The sequence below is a fragment of the Vulpes vulpes genome, chromosome 1, assembly GCF_048418805.1.
Source record: "Vulpes vulpes isolate BD-2025 chromosome 1, VulVul3, whole genome shotgun sequence".
NCBI lineage: Eukaryota > Metazoa > Chordata > Mammalia > Carnivora > Canidae > Vulpes > Vulpes vulpes.
Genome location: NC_132780.1, coordinates 68,232,401 through 68,255,215, shown reverse-complemented (window position 1 = coordinate 68,255,215; position 22,815 = coordinate 68,232,401). Strand labels below are relative to the sequence as shown.

At 40.8% G+C, this 22,815-nt stretch overlaps 1 protein-coding gene across 7 annotated transcripts in view; it reads right to left on the bottom strand.

Annotated features, from left to right (window-relative positions):
• PDE10A (phosphodiesterase 10A) overlaps positions 1 to 22,815 on the bottom strand; it is a 591,886-nt gene that overhangs the window by 32,181 nt on the left and 536,890 nt on the right. For all 7 annotated transcript variants that reach the window (XM_072766442.1, XM_072766447.1, XM_072766434.1 and 4 more), the window contains 5 exons: positions 20,890 to 21,032; positions 18,627 to 18,710; positions 16,863 to 17,013; positions 12,692 to 12,847; positions 1,648 to 1,820 (listed from right to left, as the gene is read on the bottom strand). In XM_072766442.1, coding sequence (XP_072622543.1) covers positions 1,648 to 1,820; positions 12,692 to 12,847; positions 16,863 to 17,013; positions 18,627 to 18,710; positions 20,890 to 21,032 — 707 coding nt within the window. The remainder of the gene's footprint in view (positions 1 to 1,647; positions 1,821 to 12,691; positions 12,848 to 16,862; positions 17,014 to 18,626; positions 18,711 to 20,889; positions 21,033 to 22,815) is intronic.

Here is a 22,815-nt window from a genome sequence, read left to right as displayed (position 1 = left end):
CAGCAAACCAAAGGGTACTTTCATCCAGGGTCTATTTTCCTAATCTTATAAACAACCATAAGAAAGAGAACTGTAAACAAACACCTGTTTTTACAAGAGCTACACACAAAACCTGTTGCAAGCAGAGGAAGATGTGCTGGGAAGAACCTCTGTGGCCCATAATGACACTGACCCCTTCCATGGTCCTGGGAAGGCCCTGGCAATGTGTTCAGACTGCCGTAGGTGAAAATAAGGTATCTCTTTTTTCCTTAAACAGGGTTCCCAAAATTGTCTAAATTTCAGGCTCTGCAAAATCTGGACCTGCCTATTTGAATGCAAACTGAATCACAAACAACGACGGCTTAATCAAAGGAATGGATATCATTTTACTACATGTATATGATATTTTTGAAGAGGTAAACTTTATTGCATATCTGTAGTCATTTGTAAACCTCATGTTTCGTGTTTGTGGTACCTGAGTGAATTGCTTCTAAAAGCTTTAAAGCAAACTCTTCTAAAAAAGAAATGTTATGCTTGTCCTTTTCTGATGGACTTACTTCACTCAGCATAATACCCTCCAGTTCCATCCACGTTGAAGCAAATGGTAGGTATTTGTCGTTTCTAATGGCTGAGGAATATTCCATTGTATGAGCACTGGGTGTTATTCTGTATGTTGGTTAATTGAACACCAATAAAAAATAAATTTATTAAAAAAAAAAGACAGCTATATAGGTAAATATATATAAAAAAGAAATGTTATGATCAATACTGAAGGTTCACAGAGGAAGAATGCACAGCACCTGAACAAAGAGAATATAGACCCAAGTCCAGCAGGACTAGCAGAGACCAGTAAACAAGTGTTCACAAATCTCAAGGTAAAGATGGCATCCCTTAAGATGGACTTGATCAGACATGGAAACCACAAAGGGAGAGTCCTAGCAGGAAAAGGTGGTGGTCATACCTACAAACTGACAAGAGGAAGAAGCAAGTTAGCCAGTAGACTGAGATCTACTATACAGATGGTGGACAGGTTCACCATGGACACACCTGATATATTTCTGAATCCATTAGGTAAGACATGCCTTCCCAGAAAAAATAAACCAGATAAATTTAGCCTGATACGTTAGAACATTTTAAGTAATCTAATTCTCTTTGTTCTGACTCCATGTTCATGAAACAAACTTTTGTCACTTAGTTTCCTAAATCCCAGTACTCTGATGTTTGTAACTAGAATTATGTTAGAAGAATAAGAAGGAATTCCAGTTTTATCCACCAATCACATTAACCCGATCAATAAGATCCGGATTCTGAAAAATGAATCCATTTTCATTTCCTTTTGAGTCTGTGAAGCCAATGACTAAACCCTGGACTGAAATGAATTCAAGGAGAGACCTCTTGCAAGATGACTTCTCTTTAAAAGTATCCATTCCTGTGTGAGCAGTTTAAGTTGCAATTCATATTTTAATTATCCCCACAATTCACACTAATTCTGTCAAATAAGGAAACATGCAAAGTAAATATAAAGTGCATGTAAAACAAAAAGAAAACATATAAAGATTTTTACATTTCTTCCTTCAAATATAAATTTATGCTAAATTATATTTCTGTTTTTAAGTTTATTTCAGATAATACTTCCTATGCTTCTAAACTTTTAAAAATTATTTTTACCTATGTGATTGATTATTAAGGTTTAGCGATCCGGTCTGGTACATCTCTTCCAACTGTTTCCTGTTTCCAAAGTATAAAGCAAGGTCTGTGGCAATGATGGCTTTGCGGATGATCTCAAGCACCTGTTCATATTCACTGGAGCTCAGGGTGGAGAAGATATTGTGCCCTTCCAACTACGGAAAAAACACAAATAAACACCACCAATAACAAGCACAAGCTCTAATCTTATGACATTTGCAGGTACTTGAAACAATACAGTTAGTCAATGGCATTTGGCACACAAATGACAAGTTTGGGGGGAACAAAAGGATAGTTTGTAATGATTAATGGAAATTAATGTGGTTTTGCCTTAAGCTACAACAATTATGTTACCATGTAAAGGATCTATTTCCTACAGTAACATCATTTGCTACCAAAAAACCCGAGTTATTTAAATATAGATCTAGTTTTTGGATATTTCTAGTAAGCTATTAAATGACTAGAAAATAAAATATTTAAGACATTTCTTCTTCTAAAGATTTTATTTATTTATTCATGAAAGACACACAAAGAGAGGCAGAGATATAGGCAGAGGGAGAAGCAGGCTCACTGTGGGGAGCCTGATGCGGGACTCGATCCCAGAACCCCAGAATCACTACCTGAGCCAAAGGCAGACGCTCAACCACTGAGCCACCGAGGTGCCCTTTAAAACATTTCTTCTTAAACTAACTTAAAACTTTAGTAATTTTTATATTAGATGGAAACTAATGGGTTATAAATCATGTATATCTTTGTCCACTTCAGAACATTTAACAAATAGTAACCTACTTCCCCCATATCCTCGAAGAAACGGTTCAACAATCTCAAAATAAAGTTTAGTCAGGCATATTAAAATTTCTCCCAACGGGTTAACAATCCTTTTATGTAAAACACAAATTGCTGAGGTGAAAACACTGTAGGACCACCCCCTCTTCCACTGTGGTCACAGGAGGGAGAACAGCAAACTACACCCAGGACAAGACTACACACTGGGCATTTGCACTCTAGTACCTCAGCATTATTCTTTTGCATATGAATCTGTTAAAGTTTTTTTAGAATAACTTTTTCCATGGGCAGCCTGGGTGGCTCAGCGGTTTTGTACCACCTTTGGCCCAGGGCCTGATCCTGGAGACCCAGGATCGAGTCCCATGTTTGGCTCCCTGCGTGAAGCCTGCTTCTCCCTCTGCCTGTGTCTCTGCCTCTGTCTTTCATGAATAAATAAATAAAATATTAAAAAAAAACCACTTTTTCCTCTGAGAATCTTAAGTCTTTATTTGTAATTGAGATTAAAAATGGGTTGTTTTTATTCAAACAAAAAGACTGAAATAATATGGATGCATTCAATTTGTGGGCTCATCAATTATTGTTAAATTATTCATTATTAGACAACATAGTCCTACTGTAACTGATTGTTTTCACTTGCTCTAAGCTATACTTATCGGCTGATAAAATACATTAAAAACTTGAAATTATTAAAGTATACTTTTTTTTTTTTTTTACAAAATCAGACATCTCACTAAGACGTGGCCTCCTTCCTATTACCCTGAGATAAGGCTGTATGTGCACCATTTTTTTTTTCAATCAGAATCATTATTACCTAGTTTTTAGCTTTTATAAATATTTAAATTATTCTATGATAAATGCAGCAAATTGAGTTATTTCTAGTTGGTTATTTTTCTGACAGTAATAATAGGAAGGACTTACATTTATAGGATACTTGAAATTCACAAAACATTTTCAGACATGATTTCACTTTCAAATGATAAAATTTAAAGAACTTTCTGAAGAACTCTTTGGAATCTAATTGAAATGAAGTTATTTGTTGAATCATCAACAGGATTTTTCTTTGCCTGAAGAGTAATTGCGGTGCTTAGATAAACTGGTCATTTTGGTCATTTTTAGTAACACAATCTCACTTGAAGCAGCTTTCATGAATACGACAGCCAAAGGGTAGACGTGATGGCCGACTTCAGTTCAACATGAGGAAGAAACCCCTGAAGTTCGGTTACCACGGGGATGATGTAGGAAATATTGTGGGTGGAAGGCTGAACCCAGGCTGCTTAGTCACTGAGGGGACAGGGGGAAGAGATTCAAGCTCTGGGAAGGTGGTTGAAATCAAACTTCCAAAAATTTTAGAGCAGGAAGTTAAAAGAACTTTTTTCTCTGACTCCTGCTATGAAATCTGCTTTGCTTTCATTTCATCCTAACTCAAGGAAAAGTGGCAGTTTCCATTTCAATACTTAATGCCTTGTCACCTACGCTCCCAAAGCGTAAACACGTTTCACACTGGTATGCATGGTTGGTTCTCATGCACGCATCTACTATTGGCAGGCTGTCAAAAGAGCAATCACATGTGAAAAATATTTATGTGCTTTATTACCAATAAACCATTAAATTGTAGTGTATAAAAATATTCTATCATACTGTTGAAAAATTTTCTTTAATCCTTCTAAAATAGGGACTTCTTAGCCTGGGTTCTAGAAATTGTCTCCGGGACCATAGAGTTACAAACTCACTGCAACTATATATATACACACATACACACACATATATATTTAACACACACATATTATAAAAATATGTTTGCTGAGTGTGTCATCCTTAAGGACATCTCAAAAGTATCCATGATCTACGGCAAATGCAGATGATTTTAAAGGATCTGTATATTGTTGGCTACTTCAGATTTATTATTTCTTTCATTGCTTTTCTTTTTAAAAAATTTTATTTAAATTCTAGCTAGTTAACATGCAATATTGGTTTCAGGGACTTTTTGATATGAAAGGAAACTAGGTGGAAAAGTTTAGCAGAGGTCCTTTGTAAGGGAAAGTTGTAACCAGAACCCTTTTACTGCTTCCTTCCTTCAATATTTTGCAAGAGCATAGGTAACAAATACATGAACTGTAAACCTTTAAGAGGATCAATTACATATTTTTCAGCACTTTGCTCCTACCAAAGGAAAAGAAAATAAGGGAGATACAGCAACCAAACAGAGCAGATAAATAGCTTTAAATCTTTTAAAAGCTCCAATTTCACATTAGTTAACATTAAAACCTCATAAAATAATACAACACTTTTTATATACCAACTGGTGAGTTTATTATAGTTAATGTCCCAGGTTATACTGTGTGAAGTTTATATGAATTTAAGGCAGTTCATCCCATTTTGTATCAATCACGCATTTTATATTGAGAAATGTGTCTAAAATCCAAAGATGGATGAACTGCATATAGTCAGTCCTCAGGACTGTGAGAGCATGAGTGGGCTCTGTTGCAGGTGCTCTAAGCAGCTGAGGTCTATGAGCTACTAGAGAGCATGGGCAATGCTGGAATCAGCTATGTGCTGGAAGTCCCCTGGTGACCCACTCCCTGGGTGGGTCATCTTTCAATCCCTCCGACTCTCAACAGGGTGACCCCACAGATTCTAGCCGTTGACTGCACAGCCTCTGTTCTTCCCATCACAAGATGAAGAAAAGAGGTCTTTACTGATTTGGCAGATATTTCGTCTGCAAGGCTTCACTTTGTGTAAGGACGTTCACGGGACAGCAGCTACTCTGCCCATGGGCCCAAACAACATGAGTTCATTCTGTGAAGGGCTCACAGCTTAATGGGAGAGACGCATATAAGCACGCAATAAAATGGATGGAGCAGTCTCCATGATGGAGAAGACCTCGGGCAGGGACACGGATTCTGCAGACAAGGAGGGGCACAAGCATGCACGGGAACAGCAGGAGACCACACGTGTTCCGTGGGAGCCACAAAATTTCAATATGGCTCAAGCACATCGTCTGCGTGAAAAAATGGTGACAAATAGTAAGAGTTCAAACAAAGGCCTTGTTTATTTTATTTTATTTTATTTTATTTTATTTTATTTTATTTTATTTTATTTTATTTTATTTTATTTTATTTTTTTCAAACAAAGGCCTTGTGTCAGAACTGAAATGATCACCGGAAGGTGACAAGAAGGGTCAGGACAGGAGAGGCCTGTCCTACGACAATCACTCTGGCAACAGTGTGGGTTGCAGGTAGGTTAGAACCGAAGCGGAAAGACACGCTGATCCATCTTTCCTCAGCAAGCTTTTAAAATATTATTATTAATCACAAAGAATTCTCCTCAAAGCCCCATGCTGCTTAGTTCTATGAAAGAGATTCTTAAGGAAAGGCCCTGGGGCTCAGATTTTAATACCTGTATGCCAACCAGCCCAAGCCCACCGGGTGGGTTTAAGTCACCACCACAGGAAGCCATAGGCACGGGCTGAATCATTCAGGGGGTCTGACATGACAAAAGTCAACTGCATCGAGCATTCACAATGGCAACAGCTGGATATTTATTCTGATACTTAATCACCTACTGCATCAACCACAGGATAGGAAGTATAGTAGTACTGTAATTAAGAACTTAGGATTTGGAGTCAAACAATTCTAGCTTTTAATCCTGTTCACTTACTAGCTGTATGACAATGGACAAGTTATTTAACCTCTTTGATGCACATTACTCTTATTTGTAAAATGGAAATAAACTGTGATACCTGTCTCATAGAATGTTATAAAAATCAATGTGTTAATATGTGCAAAATTCTTAGGTTTCTGATTTATTTATTTATAGTAAGTATTAAGTATATAGTGTTTATAATGAGCACCTAATAAATGATGAAGTGATTACTATGATGATGACTGTGATGAAGAGAATAAAATCTACCAGTTTAACTGCAGCCAGAGCAAAGGGACAGAAAGGAAAATCAAACAAACATATATGCCCAGAAAAAAATTTGGTAGCCAAAGATCACTTTTATCTACTCAGAATACATCTACAGAAAGTGACAGGTTGAAGCTAGCCTCTGTGTGATAACTTTTAACTTATTAGTAAAGGCAGTGTTGGAGAGAAGTATGATAACTTTGCAGTAAATTCTACTTAGTACAGACAGATTGGAAGAATTGCTTGTTAGCAACCATAGGAAGTAATGAAAATGTCACAGGATTCCAAAATGCTGGGTATAAAGACAATTTTCTTAACATCTAGACATATTTCAGAATCTAGACAATTCAAGATTAATGGAATATTGAGAAAATTTTCTTTTTTAAAAAAAGATTTTTTTTTAAATTTTAGAGAGATAAAGGGAGAGAGAGAGTATAAGCAAGGGGAAGGAGAGAGAGGGAGAAGTAGGCTCCCCACCAAGCAAGGAGCCTGATGTGGGATTCGATTCCGGGACCCTGGGATCATGACCTGAGCCAAAGGCAAATGTTTAACTGACTGAGCCACCCAGGCACCCCAAGAACATTTTCTTAATAACAAGAAAGATTATTCCTAATTGGTCTTTTTTAAAATTTTGACTTTGAGTACTTGACATGGAATATTCACAGAAGGCAAACATACAGAAAAGGGTGGCTTTGATATTCAAAATAATCATTGACATCTCATTAGGAGAGAGAATAAGTGGATTTAATATTCTAGCACTAATGGTTCTACCACAATTACTAAAATGTGTGGGAGAGCTTTGGGTAAGGGAACAAAGCTTACTTGTTTTCTTGGATGTCACTGGTCACACAAAATAGTCTTACTTGGAGGCATTCTACTTTTTGTTTCAGTATCAAGCCACCTAAACTCTTTGTTCTAAGGAGACTCACTCACTCTCCCTTAAATAAAACTTGGCAGTTTCCCGTCTCCAAACTCTATACTCACTGTTTTGCCTCTCCTGAACTCTTTTGCATCTGCATTTGGTACTTTCCCATGACCACCAAGCAGCCACCTCAAGAGACCTGGTGATGGGTGTGCAGGGACAGGGATGAATAATGCGGGCTTATAATGGGCTTATAATGGGCCCGCATTGGGCTTATAATGCGGAGTAGGGGCAACATAAACTCACCAACAGAACATTTCAATACAATGTGAGAGAAACTAAGATACATGTCTGTTTGCAGGCTCAGGGGCCATGTAATGGGGCACATGGCAGTGACCCAGCTGTGTGGGAGAAGTCATAAAGTAATTCCACTGGAAGAGGTAATACCTGAGCTGAACCTTGACAATAAGAAGTTGGCCCAAAGGCAGTGGGAGTATTATAAGTAGGAAGGATCCAGGCAGTGACACAGAAGCAAGAAACAGTCTGCAGCTAAGAAATACAGTACATACAACAGTCTTAGAATACCCAGGCGCCATTCACTAAAGACTATTCACTTTACAACTGGAATTTATTGGGGCACCTGGGATGGCTCAGTCAGTTAAGTGTCTGCCTTTAGCTCAGGTCATGATCTCAGGGTCCTGGGATTGAGTCCTGCCATCAGGCTCCATGCTCAGTGGGGAATCTGCTTCTCCCTCTTTGTCCCTCCCCCTGCTCGTGCTTCTCTCTCTGTCTCTCAAATAAATGAATACAATCTTAAGAAAAAAAGAAACAATTTATTCTTGACACCACAAAACCCACTGACTTCTAAACAGGAGAATAACATGTTTAGACATGTACCCGGGCGATGGGTTTGAGAAACGTGGATGATGGACTTGAGCCTGGAGAAATGGTGGTCAATGAGGGAAGAAAAGGTAGGTAACAGATGATGAAGGTTGAATGCGGGATGTCAAAAAGCGAGGCCATTGGTGACACACAGGAGGTGTAGGAGGGCCAGTCCAGCATGTAGTAGAAGTTTCCTGTCTGGAATGCCCAATGTGACCTATAGACAGCCTAGAACCCCGATCCCCAGGAAACCAGTCCTGATACCCTGATGTTAAGAGGTAATGGGCAGCGTAGCAAAAATAAGAATGCAGATAATAAGTAAGACTACTTCTCTTTATCCATGACCTAACCTCCTCCCACTGCCCACCGGATCCTTCTCAATGATGAAAGTGAAGACGAGCCAGGAACAAATACGCCTCCTGCCTTTCTGTGAAGTTATGTGTTTGTGCGTTAGACTGAGATTAGCTTTTTAAATATATTTTCTATTCTCTTTTTGTTGATGTTGCTGGGGTCAGCCAGGGGTGTGACAGTGCTCCCTCTAGTTGCCCAGATTATGCAGTAAGTAATAGTGGCAGCCACTCTCAGCCAGCAGGAGGTTAATAAAACTGACAAACTCACACAGATGCATAGAGCCTTGGGAAGGCCTGATGGACAGCTATCTCCAACCATTATATACCAAATTATTTATCTTCTATCGGGCCATGCTGCCACAGTTCCAGATCCACAATCATCCTGTAGCCAGAGTGATAAAGATCTGCGGAGATCAGGATGGCAACAGGCAAACCCCTTCATAATGGTGAACAATGAAGATAAACAGAGACACCAGAGGTATCCATATGCTACAACAATATATTATCTTGTCCCTTATTTTAGTGACTGGAAGTTGGAATTTTTATTATTACTCTATTACTATTACTCTAGAATATCACCTTAAATTGGTCAAATTTGGAGTCGTTTTGATAAAACATAAAATTGGCAGGCCCTGGCAACATGATGTGGGGGTGCGGGTGCAGAACGATGACTCTCAGGTCACCCCCCTGTGGTAGTTTGGTCATGGAGGCCACCACCAAAGGAGATATAAAACAATAGGCACGGGGCAGCCCCGGTGGCGCAGCGGTTTAGCACTGCCTGCAAGCCCAGGGACTGATCCTGGAGACCCGGGATCGAGTCCCATGTCGGGCTCCCTGCATGGAGCCTGCTTCTCCCTCTGCCTGTGTCTCTGCCTCTCTCTCTCTCTCTCTCTCTCTGTGTGTCCCTCATGAATAAATAAATAAAATCTAAATAAAAAAATAAAACAATAGGCACAAATTTGGTCACACCTAATGCTGAGTTCAGGTGTTTGGAAACAGAAGTCCCCCTGTGCCCCAGGCTGAGGCACAGGTGTGAGAGCCACAACCAACGGGTGATAGAGAAGACTCCAGAGAGCAGCCCAGTAGAGCAGTGAGAGGAGCTGCATGAGGACAGGGATCTAGATGCAAACCTTCCTCACTCCCCACTCAGGCCTGCACTGCTGTCTGCCCCTCTGCAGGGAGGGTCAGGTGGCGGCTACCCCGGGCTTTTAACTGCGTCCACTTACTGGTACCAGCTTACCTCATGGCTTTCCCTTTTTTCTTCTTGGAATATTTACTCCCCATAGGTAACATGCAGCTGGGGCTCAAGACCCTTCATCAGCCCAAATTGGGCTGTTGGGGCCCTGAGGGGTCTGTTACATCAGTGTTTATCTCCATCCCCCTTTCCTACCCAGATTGTTTTCTTGTTTCTTTGTTTTTCCAGGGGTGGGAGGGGGATGTCGTTGGGATTATTAACCTCTAATTTCTATTTTCTGCCTGCTTTCCTCTCCCCTCAAGTCCTCTGTACGAGCTGTTGCCTTCAAGGGGCCCTTGGGGGATGAGGGAGAGGACTCACTCAGGGCTCGCCTCCGCTGTGTCCATCCTCCCTCTGGAAGGGAGGAGAGGGAGGGCCTCAAGGGCCTCAAGCTGGGCTCTGGGTGAGGCCTGGCCCCCTCCCAACCTTGGCTCTAGACTGTTACTCCCAGCTTTGGGACGTTTTCACATCAATGACTATTTTAAAATTAAAACTATTTTACTGACATGGCAAAACAAAAAACAAAACAAAACAAAAAAACCCACACCACATGCTCCAACGGAGCAGGGATTATCACATCCCCTCAGCCTACAATGGGTGTTGGCAGCTGTGAGGAGCTCAATAAATGCTATGAAAATAAAATTCAAGGGGCAGTTAGAGATGGATCTGAGAAGAAGTACTCAGAGAAGTATTGTGAGCATAAATGTCAAATCAGCATGGAGTAGAGGAATTTCCAGAAAAAGAAGGAAACCTTCCCTGGATACTCTTGCCCACGGAGGTAAGGCCACTGGATGACCCTGCTACATTTCTTCCTGTCCCAACTCACACAGGAGGCTGTAGCTCAGTTCAGGATAGGGATTTGGTTTATAAATGGTGGACTTTTCTTTATAAATGGTGGGCTTTTCGCCTAGACCTATGGCAACGCCCAGGGTTTCCTTCCAGCTTCTCCTCCTTGTGATCTGAGGAGGACTGTAAGTATGTTGAGTAACTGGGCTTCTCTAGAGATGAAGAACACAAGTGTCCATCTTCACTACGGCCTCCTCACTGAAACCTCATCTCCAATACTCGGAATCTAATGATTCTTCAAAAGCTTCTTGCCAACAGCTGCCTGAACTGAATTTACTGCCGTGGGTTCTGCTTACTGTGCTCTGATCACTCTAGGAATGCTGCGTTGTGTAATGCAGAACCCGCACATTGCCGAGGGCTTGCTCAAAATGAGATAGACCATTCTGAACCTCCGTGATTTATGGTAGCCAATGGGGCAAGTCTTGCAGCACGGGGGCAGGGGGGGGGCGAGTAGTTCAGACCACCCCATCTGTACGTGGTTTGAACACTGCTATGTCACAGGCTTTAATTTTTTATTCTACCCAGCAGCTGTGTACTTTGTGCAAACCCTATTTCAAAACAAGTCCTATTATATTTAAAATAGGTTTTCCAAAGAAACTTTATAAAGGTTAATAAAATTATTTGCAGATTACACTGCTAAAAATGTTGTCATAATCAAATGTATGAATTAGGATATGGTAGTGAGTCTGAATTAACTCTAAATGAAGGCATCCCGATGTCATTTGTGGCATTTACTCTTCTTCCTGTACAAACAGCCTGGAATCATGAGTAAGATCAGATACCTATAAAAACCATCATGAAGTTCTGTAAGTTTGTCATTTACAAAAAGCATGTTTCTATACACACACATACAGATATATACACACCCACACACACCTTTTATCCTGCTTAAATTACTAGGTAGGCACATTTGTATCTATCCATTCATCCACCTATACATACATCATCTTAAAAATAAAGAAAGGATTCGTGCTAAGGGGACAGCAGGAGTGTGATTTCCTACTGCTTTCAGGGACAGGACCAGCTGTGAACAAGTGGAATAATCCACTACCCGCTGGATGTGGCTTGAAAGTCCCTGAAGTAGCTCTGTCTCTGACACTCCTCCACCGTGACCAGCAGGTAGCCAGCAGGGCACTTCAGCGAGGTCACCACTTACTTTCTGGTGAAGAAACAAGACCCAGACAGGTCCGTTGTGCTGGGTTTTGGAAAGGTCTGAGCATGCAATACTACCTGATGATCCCTGGGACACTTAGGATGAAGAGAACAAACAAGGCCAGTCAGGAGAAGCTGAGGAGAGAAAACCACAGCCCGGGAGCTCAAAGAGAGGCCCAGGCTGTGTGAGACTGGGAGATGCCAGGCTGCAGACACCCTCCTGCCTTGCACTTGTCCACCACTAGCCCTGCTGGACTTGCTGCTGGCGTTTATCACACAGCCCTGAGGAGCTCATGTCCTTCCTTAGACGCATTGCCAGAGGACCTCATGGGATTTCTCTTCCTACTCTGAGATTGACAGCGATGGGAAAACAGAGTCCACTCCTCTCACATCAAAGCACATTTAAGAAACTGTCTGGGAGAGTAATCAAACCATCATGAATCAGATGACCTGATGAGCAGCTACCTGGTGAAGGTGAGTTTGAGGACGAATGTTTAAAGTGAAGACAGAGTGTATATATCAGACATTGAAGTGAGATCTGCCTGGGTCTAAATCAAGATATTTTAAGAATATCTTAAAAGCAATAAAATAAAAAACAGGACACATATAAGAAAAACTAAAAGGACTTCAGTAACTTAAAACCTTGATTTGCCTAACTCTCAAGATTCACTGTTCAGTATATTTGGGTTTAAGAATATGATAATCCATATAAATAAGTTAAAGATGTGAAACAAACTTTGCCTTAGAGTATCACGTACTTAAATATCAAATGTGGCTACAAAATATATATACATTCAAAATCTTCACCAAGGAATCATCATCAAAAAACCCCACGGTTATCTGATGATGACTATATAATACAATGTTCTACAATAAAATGTAGCTGCTGTTGTTAGGAAGCCAGACCAATATCTCTTGTTTACTTATAAACCATTAGTACCCCTCTGGGGGCAGGGGGACCCCCGACACGTCAGAGGCAGCAGGTGGGCATGTGGCACAGGGGCTCACCTGGAGGATGGACACGGTCTGGGAGAAGTGGTGCTGCTCCATGGTAGAGGTGGAATAGAGAGCTGCCAGAGGGTGATCGAATTTCTGCAGGTAGCTGTTACTGAAGCCCCTGTGGTCCAGGTCATGACACAGACACGCGATTAGCAGTCCTTTGCGCTTCAAAAAATAACACAGTGCACAGATGTTCAAAACAAGGAAATGGATACGAAGGGATTTACAGCTTATCACTCCTATTATATGGACAGGCTCCTGCCATTCCAATAGCCCACATCCTTAGGAATCTTTAAAATTCCAGATGATCTAGCTTCTTTTTTAACCTCTTTGTTTTTCTGCTTATGGACTTGGCAATCAAATTATTCTTGAGTTTTCCGGCTCAGCTCTGGGGTGGTTATCAAATTAATGCAAATGTTCCCAAGAATTACAGATCAAGCAAATCTGCACAAGGGGGAGGACAGTTTCAGTCCTTCATTCAAAAAATCCATCCAATGTTAAATTCCAACGACACTATTGCTATTATAAATAAAGGAACATGACAAGTAAATCACACGGCATGTGACAAAATGGCAAATTGTACAGGGAGAGAGACAGAGAGAGAGAGAAGAGGCAGAAGCAGGGGAGGTGTTAAGAGACAAGGTGAGCCACAGAAAGTCGATGTGAGCAGCCTGGAGGGTGAAGGAGAGAAGCAGGAGGTTCGGGGAGAGGAGCACATGGGTGCTAGCTCTTGCCCGTGAACCTGCCCTAATGGTCAATCAGGTAGATGATGGGAGCTGTGGCCAGAGGACAGAGAAGAACAGCAGAGAGGGGAGACTGAAGATCTTAACAGTCTTAAAAACCCTGTGGTCCTTCCCTGGTTCCTGCAGAAAGCAGGGAAGGACCACAGAGTTTTTAGCAGAGAGTGATATCATGTAACTTATATGTTTTAAAAGATTACCATGCTGGCAACAACGGTACTGAGAACAGACTCCAGGATGGGGAGAGAGACTGGTTGAGGAGGCTTTTGTAGTGAATCAGGCAAAAGTTCAGACCAGAGTGATATGATAGCACTGGGGGCTCAGAGGACATGATTAAGTCTGGCTGGGTTTTGCAGGCAAGGTCACAGGATTTCCTGAGGGTCCGGGTGTGAGCCAAAGGGAGGGCAGGGAGAAGAGAAGGGGAAGGAAGGAATCAGGCATGGCTGCAAGGCATTTCACCTTGGAAAGTGTAGGACTGTCAGCAACTGAGATGGCACAGTTGCAGGTGAAGGAGGTTGCAGGAAAGAGGTCAGAAGTTCAGCTTTGGATTGAGGGGTGATGTCTATTTGATACTCAGGGGAGATTCTGAGCTGAGCCCCCACAGCGGGGCATTTTGGGCCATAAGACTGGCTGAGTCCACCAAAGCTGCTGTGGAGGTCTGAGGAGGCCAAAGGTCTGGGCCTTCAAGTATTCCAACCTTAAGTCTGAAGAAAGAGAAACAGCAAAAAAATCTCCAAACCTCCAAACCTGTGTGGTCAAAAGAAACCAAGAGGGTTGGGCATGCTGAAGCCAAGTGGAGACAGTGACTCAAAGAGCTGAGATTCAAGTACTGACCCTCAGCAGGCAAGGCACAGAGTACTGGTGATCTGGCCCAGGGCATTTTTTGGGGGGAGGATTCAAGTTGGTTTCAGAAAAAAGGGGAGGAGAGGAATTGCAGCCAGTCAGCATGGGAGCTCTTCCACTGGTCTGTGGCAAGAGGTGGCTGAGAAATCAGGAGAGAGCTGAGTGGAGGGGGAGACAGATTAAGGTAACAACAGGGTGGTCCATGCAGAGAAGACATTCCAGCGCAGAACATGCTGAGGGAGCAGAGGGAGGGATGAGCTGCTAGGGCAGGTCCTCTGAGGGGTAGATGGTGGACAAGGTCAAGTGGAAAGGCTGGCTCTGGAGAAGTGCCTGGTGAATGTTCTGGTGAGTGTACAGGCAGAGCCCACAGGGGGGAGATGCTGACAGGCAGGACGGGGTCTGCAGAAACCTCACACATTTAACTCTATGCCTCCAAAATGCTCCTCTCTGATCCTCATTGAACAGAACTAGTTTATCTTGCAAACCTACTGGACAAGGAGGCCTCCCAGAACACCAGCACCCCTCAACTGCTGGTATTTGCATGGGAGCAGTCCTGTAGGCTCGGGGGTCTTAGGATAATTGAATTAGTTACATTCTGAGTACTATTTCGGTTTTAGGTTGTTCCCATATTTTCCTCTGTTATGTCAACCATGATGAATCTGGTAAGAAATTTCAAGGTTTTAAAATCTTGCACAATAGGTAAAAGCAATTTTTTTTAAATTTTTATTTATTTATGATAGTCACAGAGAGAGAGAGAGAGAGAGGCAGAGACACAGGTGGAGGAAGAAGCAGGCCCCATGCACCGGGAGCCCGATGTGGGATTCAATCCCGGGTCTCCAGGATCGCGCCCTGGGCCAAAGGCAGGCGCCAAACCGCTGCGCCACCCAGGGATCCCGATAAAAGCAATTTTTTAACCTATTTTATTTTTATTGACATAAAGTTCAATAGTTTTATTAAGAGTAATGCCAGAATTAAGCACATGAAAATAATTTACGAAGTGAAGAATTATCTTTGTTAATATACTCCTTTAATAAGATCAAATGATAATTTCTTTTTTTTAAAGATTTTATTCATTTATTTGAGAGAAAGAGATAGCATAAGTGTGGGAGAGAGGCTGAGGGAGAATCAGGCTCCCCAGTGAGCAGGAAGCCTGACCTGGAGGTCAATCCCAGGACTCTGAGATCATGACCTGAGCTGAAGGCAGATGTTTAAACAACTGAGCCACCCAGGCTCCCCTCAAATGATAATTTCTACTAGCTCTATCAGAGTTTTAATACCCTTTTTAAAAATATATTTTGAATTTTTACACATATTATTTTGGGATTATTTTTAGCCAAAAGGACCTGAGTTTTTGTGAAAACATAATGATGTAATTTTAAAGATGAATTAGGAACTTAAGTGAGAATTAATTTGTAGCTGCAAAATTCTTTCACTTATCTTAAAATTTTCCATTTTTAAATATATATTTCAGTGTAATTTGATAGTATGGTTTCCAGAGTTGTCAAACTCACAGGCTAACCTATGGCAAATAAGAAAACGAAACTGCTTTCTTAAAAGGAACTCAGTGGAAAAAATGCTGAATGTCTCAAAATATGGAATTCAATGGAATAGAAAAATCAGAATAATTTACATGAAAAAAGAACAAATTTCATCTTTGTTTTTGGTAACAAATATTAAGTTGTTAGGCTAATTAAGCCCTACCAAAAGATTATTAATAAAAGAAGGAAAAATTGACTCTTTCTTTAAAATAGCACCTTTTCCCCCTAAAATATACCTTCTGAATTTCCTGGCCAGATTGTAAACGTGGTCTGATAGGATGGAAGAGGCACAGGGCCGGCCTCAGGAGTGCTGGATTCTAGTGGATGTACACTTGAGGAAAGCACAACATCCTCATGACCGAGATGACACAGTCCATGTGGCCTCTGAAGCAGATCAGTTTTGTGGAGGAGCAGAGAGGGGATTCAAGTTGGGCTTTTTGGGAGGCATTGCTAGGACCGTGTGGGGAGAGGACACGCTGGTGGTCAGCATCACTGAGCGCTGGGCTGGGGGCTAGAAGAATGGGCTGGACAGTGGTACTCGAGTGGACTCAGCAGCCCCAAATCTCTGAGTGTGTTACCAGCTTGGGGTATGGAAAGTCAGGAAGTCAGTGAAGCATCACAGCACCCACTGCCTCGCCAGACAAGACATCAAATACATACTTATGCCTTAACTATAATTGATGATTTAATGCTCTGGGTTCTCAAGTCAGTAGGATATGTCTACATTACCCAGCACACGAGGGTAAGGGCAAAAATCTACTTTGTTTATGTAACAAAGACTTTCAGAAGACTTGGGCTTTCAGAGGGAATAGAAAGTAAAAAACTAGTATTTCCTCGGGGGAATATTCTGGTGAAGTTGGAATTTCTGTATAACATATCTTATACAGAATAATAGGACAAATACACAGGTGCAGCAACTTCAAAGTGTGCTTCTATTCAATTATTGGGGTCAACAAGTCATATATCCATATCGGGAAGGCGCTCCAGACACAGAATATTTAAATCCACTCAGGTTATTTGAAGTGGAAAGACAACAACAAAAAGTATGTGCACACCCACCTCCAAGTCAGTGAAGAGCCCGTGGTTGTTCTGGAGGATGGCATACATACAGTGTGCTACGGTGACTGCGTGTTTCCAGTTGTGATAAGGAACCCGCCGATAGTTTTTCTTCACAGACATAATAAAACGACACAACTTTTCAAGCTCAAAGCTGTGTGGAAAAGAGAGTGTTATGACAGAAACTGGTAAAGAATCAATACGTTCTAGCTGAGACTCTGGTTTAAACCTCTTTGCGTGTTCCCAAATACACTCACGACCGTGAAATCTTCCACAGTGATCAGGTCCCGGAGAGCTGGGGCCACACTCACTGCTTCCCTTCCATTCCTCTAGCCAGCTAAGAGACAAAGGCTCGTGCAGAGCTTGGGATCGGACAGATTAATTGGCCTCCAGGGGGGTACACAACAGAGTCAGCATGCGGTTGCCCATCATTAACTCCATCACCGTCCTCACCTTTCAAGCATTTCCCACATCCCACTGTGCTTAACAGGCAACATTTCATCACCCCGTTTGAGGATGTTTTGAGATGTTTTCCAAAAAGCACACTGAGATTCAGGAGCTGCAAATACGTACACCACGAGAATTTCCTGGATGAGTGACTATCCTTTTAGCGTATTATCCTTTTGAGCGTATTATGGCACGCTCAAATTATGAAGTGGTAAGTGGCCATAACCAAAGTCCTGATACAGTACATAAAACCGTATGACACATTTTTATTATGCAACGTTGTTATTACGTTTTATTTTTATATTATCATGTATTTCTACTTATTTAAGGCCCCAGCAACTCTTTGGGGGAACTTAAGGCTGCTTACAACAAAAGCACGTCCATATAAAACGGGGCTCTTTGAAATACCAAAGAGATGGGAGTTCATAAAAGATACATAACCTATAGATATATATAACCTTTATTTTCCTCCACTGAAAATTTTCAAATATCCTTGAAGTATAAGGTGTGTCATCTTAAGAGTTCCAACTGGCCAAACTCTCAACTGATATCTAAGTGGAGTTAATTAGCCTATGTATGTCCTTTCAAAAGAGCAATTTATAAAAGTCACCAAGAGAAGTAAGAGAAGACACATAATTCAAAAGCAAAGGAGAGACAGTTTAGTTCCAGAGAAACAGCCTTTATAAGCCACTTACTGATTAAATGAGTGAAAAAAGAGAAAAAGAAAATTATTCTTTGCATTTTCAGTATGTGTGTTGAAGCTGTAAAGGGTAAATGGAAAGTCCCAAGAGGCCTCTAGGGCAGGGGACAGGAGAGGGGATGGACCTGCGGGGGAAGGGAGCCACGTGGAATCGCTAGGAAAGCACTCGGCGCTGATCTAGGAGACCTGGTTCCTTCACACCTGTCCTAACAGATACATAATGATGGCTGAGAGCTGATGCTAAATTCAATGCACGTTTTCCAAAACACTCTTTCAAACAGTACATAACGATGTGGAGCAGTAACCCTTGCCTCTTCCCATTACACAGCCTAAGGTAATTTTCACCTGTGATTTTATCATCACCTGGAAGACACATGGTTGTTCGCCAAGGGACAGCCACCCTGGCAAAGAGCTCGGCAGGCTGTAAGGGAAATCCAAGAAGGCTATAAATCTGTCCAGTAATTTCAGCCTTTTTTTATTTAAATTTCGAAAAAAATATTTATAGATGGCATACTTTCAGATAATTATCAACCAAGAAAGTGACAAGGCATTTAGGCAGAAGGAGGAAGAGGTCAGATCACCCAAAAGCTTACAAAGGAAGTTTTTAAGGTCATTCATACCAAGACGTCCCACAGGAACGATGGACCATGTAGACAAAAATTCCAGGCCACATGTTTTCAAAAGGACCAATATCAAAGTGGAATCTAAGATGCAAAGAACACAAAATTGATTAGTAAATATAATTAGGATAAGCATAAAAACAAATAAAGTAATTTAACTTTTTGTCTATTAAGAAAGTAAGAAAACACTGGGAGTCCAGCCATCCCTTTACTGCCTTCTCAGTCACATCTCTGTTATATTTAAATGTTTCCAGGAGGAAATTCCACACATTCCCTTAGGAACTCAGCCCAACATTTAAGCCATAGCTTAATTTTCTATTAAACAATCTATAAAGAAAATGATATTGTGGCTGTTATCAGAGCAATGAAAGAGTACAAAATAATTTTGAGTGCTACATGTTTTACACAACTGATAAACAAGGGGAGGAAATAAGAATTTTTTTTAGAGTTAAAAATTTTTCTATCTCCTATTTAAGTCCAGAGGAAACACTTTATAAATACAAACATCCAAAGTTATTACTTATTTTTTCATTTGCTAATTACGAACATTTAACCCAAATAAACACAATGGTAAAATATTAAAAGAAAACATTTTCCTCTAGTTATACTTCTGACACCAAATGTGTAACTTCTCCACACCAAGAAATTCTTCTACCCTCTGCAGACAGCAACTGATACCCTATGACTCCACTTACTTCTGACACACCTGCAGCCAGTGAAGACCACACAGGTTAAGGGCTCAGTCCCCAAGACTGCACCCCTCGACTTTAGATGCAAGTCCAGGCCACCCATGCTTCTGGTCACCGGCTATACATCAGAGGTCTCCACAAACCCCACCTTAGGTTTTATAATGCACTGCGATAGCTCACAGAACTCAGGGAAACACTTTACTTACTATTATCAGTTTATTATTAGGGTTACAACTCAAGAGCCAAATGGAAGAGATGCATAGGGCAAGCCATGTGGGAAGAAGGGCTGAGGAGTTTTCATGCCTCTTAGGGGCACTGCCTTCCCAGCACTGAAGGTGCTCACCAACCTGAAAGCTCTCCAAACCCCTTGTGTAGGGCTTCTAGAGGTTCCATTGCATAGGAACATTTGATTAACTCAATCCCCAACCCCTGTCCCTGACCATGAAGCTGAAAATTACAACCCCAAACCATATAGTTGGTTCCTTGGGCAACCATCCCCCGTCCTCCTACAGTCCTTCAATAGCATAAACTCAAGTGTGGTTCAAAGAGGTTCATTATGAATGAGAAAAGACTCCTCTCTTGCTCCAATCACTTAGGAAATTCAAGTGTTTTTTTAGGAGCTATGAGCCAGAAACTAGCTACACAGACCAAATATACATATTTCTTATTATATCACTGTAAGTACTATATATAAACCATTAAAAGATAAACTGAGGCAGATGAAAAGTCTTATGAGTTTATTTGAGCAAAAATCTGTTCAGACAGGGCAGTGCCAAACCATGGGTGGTTAGAAGCACTCTGCTAAAGACGTCAGAAGAGATCCTTGCACAGGGAGGATGAACGAGCAAAGGCAGGTGATTACTGATGGTAGCTTACAGCCCAGGTCGCTGTCCATACCTGGTCCCTTGGGCTTTCGATACATAACCTAGAGGCACTTTAGGCTTAGCTTTTGTTTGCTCACACAGGCTGCTCTAGCATTAGAGCCGCCTTGGTCTGACCTGGCCCCCTTGTTGCATTAATACTTCCAATTATAAGGCAAAAATCAGCTCTGGGTTACTCCTGCAGATCTTTGGTATGGAGTTGAACAGTGCTGGCTTGCACTTACAATGAACATACAGATCACCAGAGGTCCTACCGCCAGAAGCTCACACCTAGGAGCACGGGATTTGAAAACAAAGTGTGAAAGCTGCACTAATTATTACTACATTCCAAAATATCAGTCTGCAAATTTAAGAGTATATGGAAATAAAAACCTTCAGATCTCAGATATTCAAAGCCATCTTCAGCATGAAGTGCTATAAATGCAGTGTAAAGTAGGCAGAAGACTAACAAGGAAAGCTAACGTTTAACTCATTTCAAAATGATGCTGAAATTCTTTCCCTAGAGATAAAGAGATGTGGCCTCTGTGTCCACGACCCATCAGGAGATGTGAAATCACCTTAGACAGGACAAGGGAGACACATGGAACCACACATGTGATATGGTGCTGGCAGCTCTACTGCTGTACCCATTTCAAACTTTAGGCAAAATCAAATTAAAAATTGGTTTGTGGAGAAACAGGACAAGATGCTCACAATTCAATTTCTTTGCAGAGGCGCACAGGGAGGTTGAAGCGCATGAGGCCCTGCCACTCCTCCGCAGTACAAATGCTATGGTAGGACAGTTTCTCCATGGTCACCCGGTAAATGCACTCGGAGTGACGGATTCTGTGGTACATCTAGAAAGCAAATCCAAAAAATAAAAAAAAAAAAAGGAAATAAGTGTTTAAAGTAGTCACTAAAGTCCAAAATTCAGTATAAAAGAATCAGAACTGTAACTACTATGACTCTATATCTCCATATACGCTGAGGATACCCACACATGTGCCCTCGAAAATACAAAACACTGAAGTTATTTTTTTTTAAATTCCACCTCCATTTAAAAAGATTTGTTAACTTCTCTCCTCAGACACTGTCTCTGGATAGTGAGAGGCCTTGGTATTTGTCCACTGGCCCCTCCTTAGACTCCTAGCCTCCAGAACCATGACAAATAAGTGTCTGCTGTTTCTAGGCCATGTGGTATGTGGCACTCTGTTCCAGCAGCTCAAACACACAGAGACAGACGCCACCAAGCAGGAGGTTAAGTTTTTTCTATGTCTCCTTTCAAAAATATTTATCTTAATTCTTGGTGATGTCAAAGTCCTCTAGTTCCAGAGTCTCAACAATGCTTGACCATTAAGCCCTTTATCAGTGGAAGAATTTGGGAGATGAGTGCCCAATAAATGTATACTCCTTTAGCAATTACATCCACATGCACTGTGCAAATATACTGTTTATATTAAAATAGAAAAGGATAAACATACAAATTTTACAAATACATACAAATACAAATACATATTTTAAATATTTTATTACTGAAACGACTCTTTTTAGCCTTATTAGCCAAATTACATATTTTATAATGAAAGCACTAATTAAATATATGTTATCAACTGTCAATTTTTTCATTTACTACTTTGTGAGATGCTGATGTTAAGGTCTGGGTTCAGTTTGATTTATTTCAATACTTAGATTTTTAGTTATACTATTTGAGAAAGATATGCCAAAAAATATGTGGATCCAAATGGAATAAAGGACTGGCTGTTCTTAAATATCCCACTTACATTTTTGTTTCCAGCCACTAATATTTTTGGCTTAAATTCACATAACTTTCCATTTCCCTTGATGCTGATCAGTTAATCCTGCAAACTAATTAGCTGCATCCTTATATATTATCAAACATGTTCAAAACCAATGAAACTTAATGAAACTCTTCATGGGAAAGATTTTAGTAAGCTAAAAGCTGTTTCATAAAGTGAAGTCATAAAAAAATATTCCATTTTAAAGAAAGAAAGAGGTAAAAGGGAATAAAGAACAGATGGAACAAACAGCAAATAATAAGATGGTAGATTTATACTTAAACATAAAATGTGGTAGTCAAAGTATCCTGGTTAAAAGGCACAGACTGTCAGAGTGAGTAAAAAGCAGCAAGACTCAGCTTATTCTGATTATAAGAATCCTACTTTAAAGACCCAAATCAGGTAAAATGGATGGAAAAGACATAGCATTTAACATCAGTCAAAAGAAAGCTGGAGAGGCTGTATTAATATCAGATAAAGTGGATTTCAGAGAAAAGACTATTATCAGGGATGAAGAAAGATTACTTCAAATGATAAAGGGGTCCATATATCAACAAGATGTTGCCAAACATCAGTTGTTTTTCTATAGGTGTGCAGAGGCAAGGTATGGAGAAAGGACAGCAAACATACCCAACAGTGCCGGATCAACTGGACCCACATGCAAATAAATAAATGCAAGATGACCCTTACCTTGAACCATATACAATAATTTACTAAAAATGGATCACAGATCTAAATGCAAAACCTAAACTTTTAGAAGAAAGCAGGAGAAAATCTCTGTGACCTTAGGTTAGGCAAATATGTCTTTGATACAATGGTAACAGGATAATCAGACAAAGAAAAA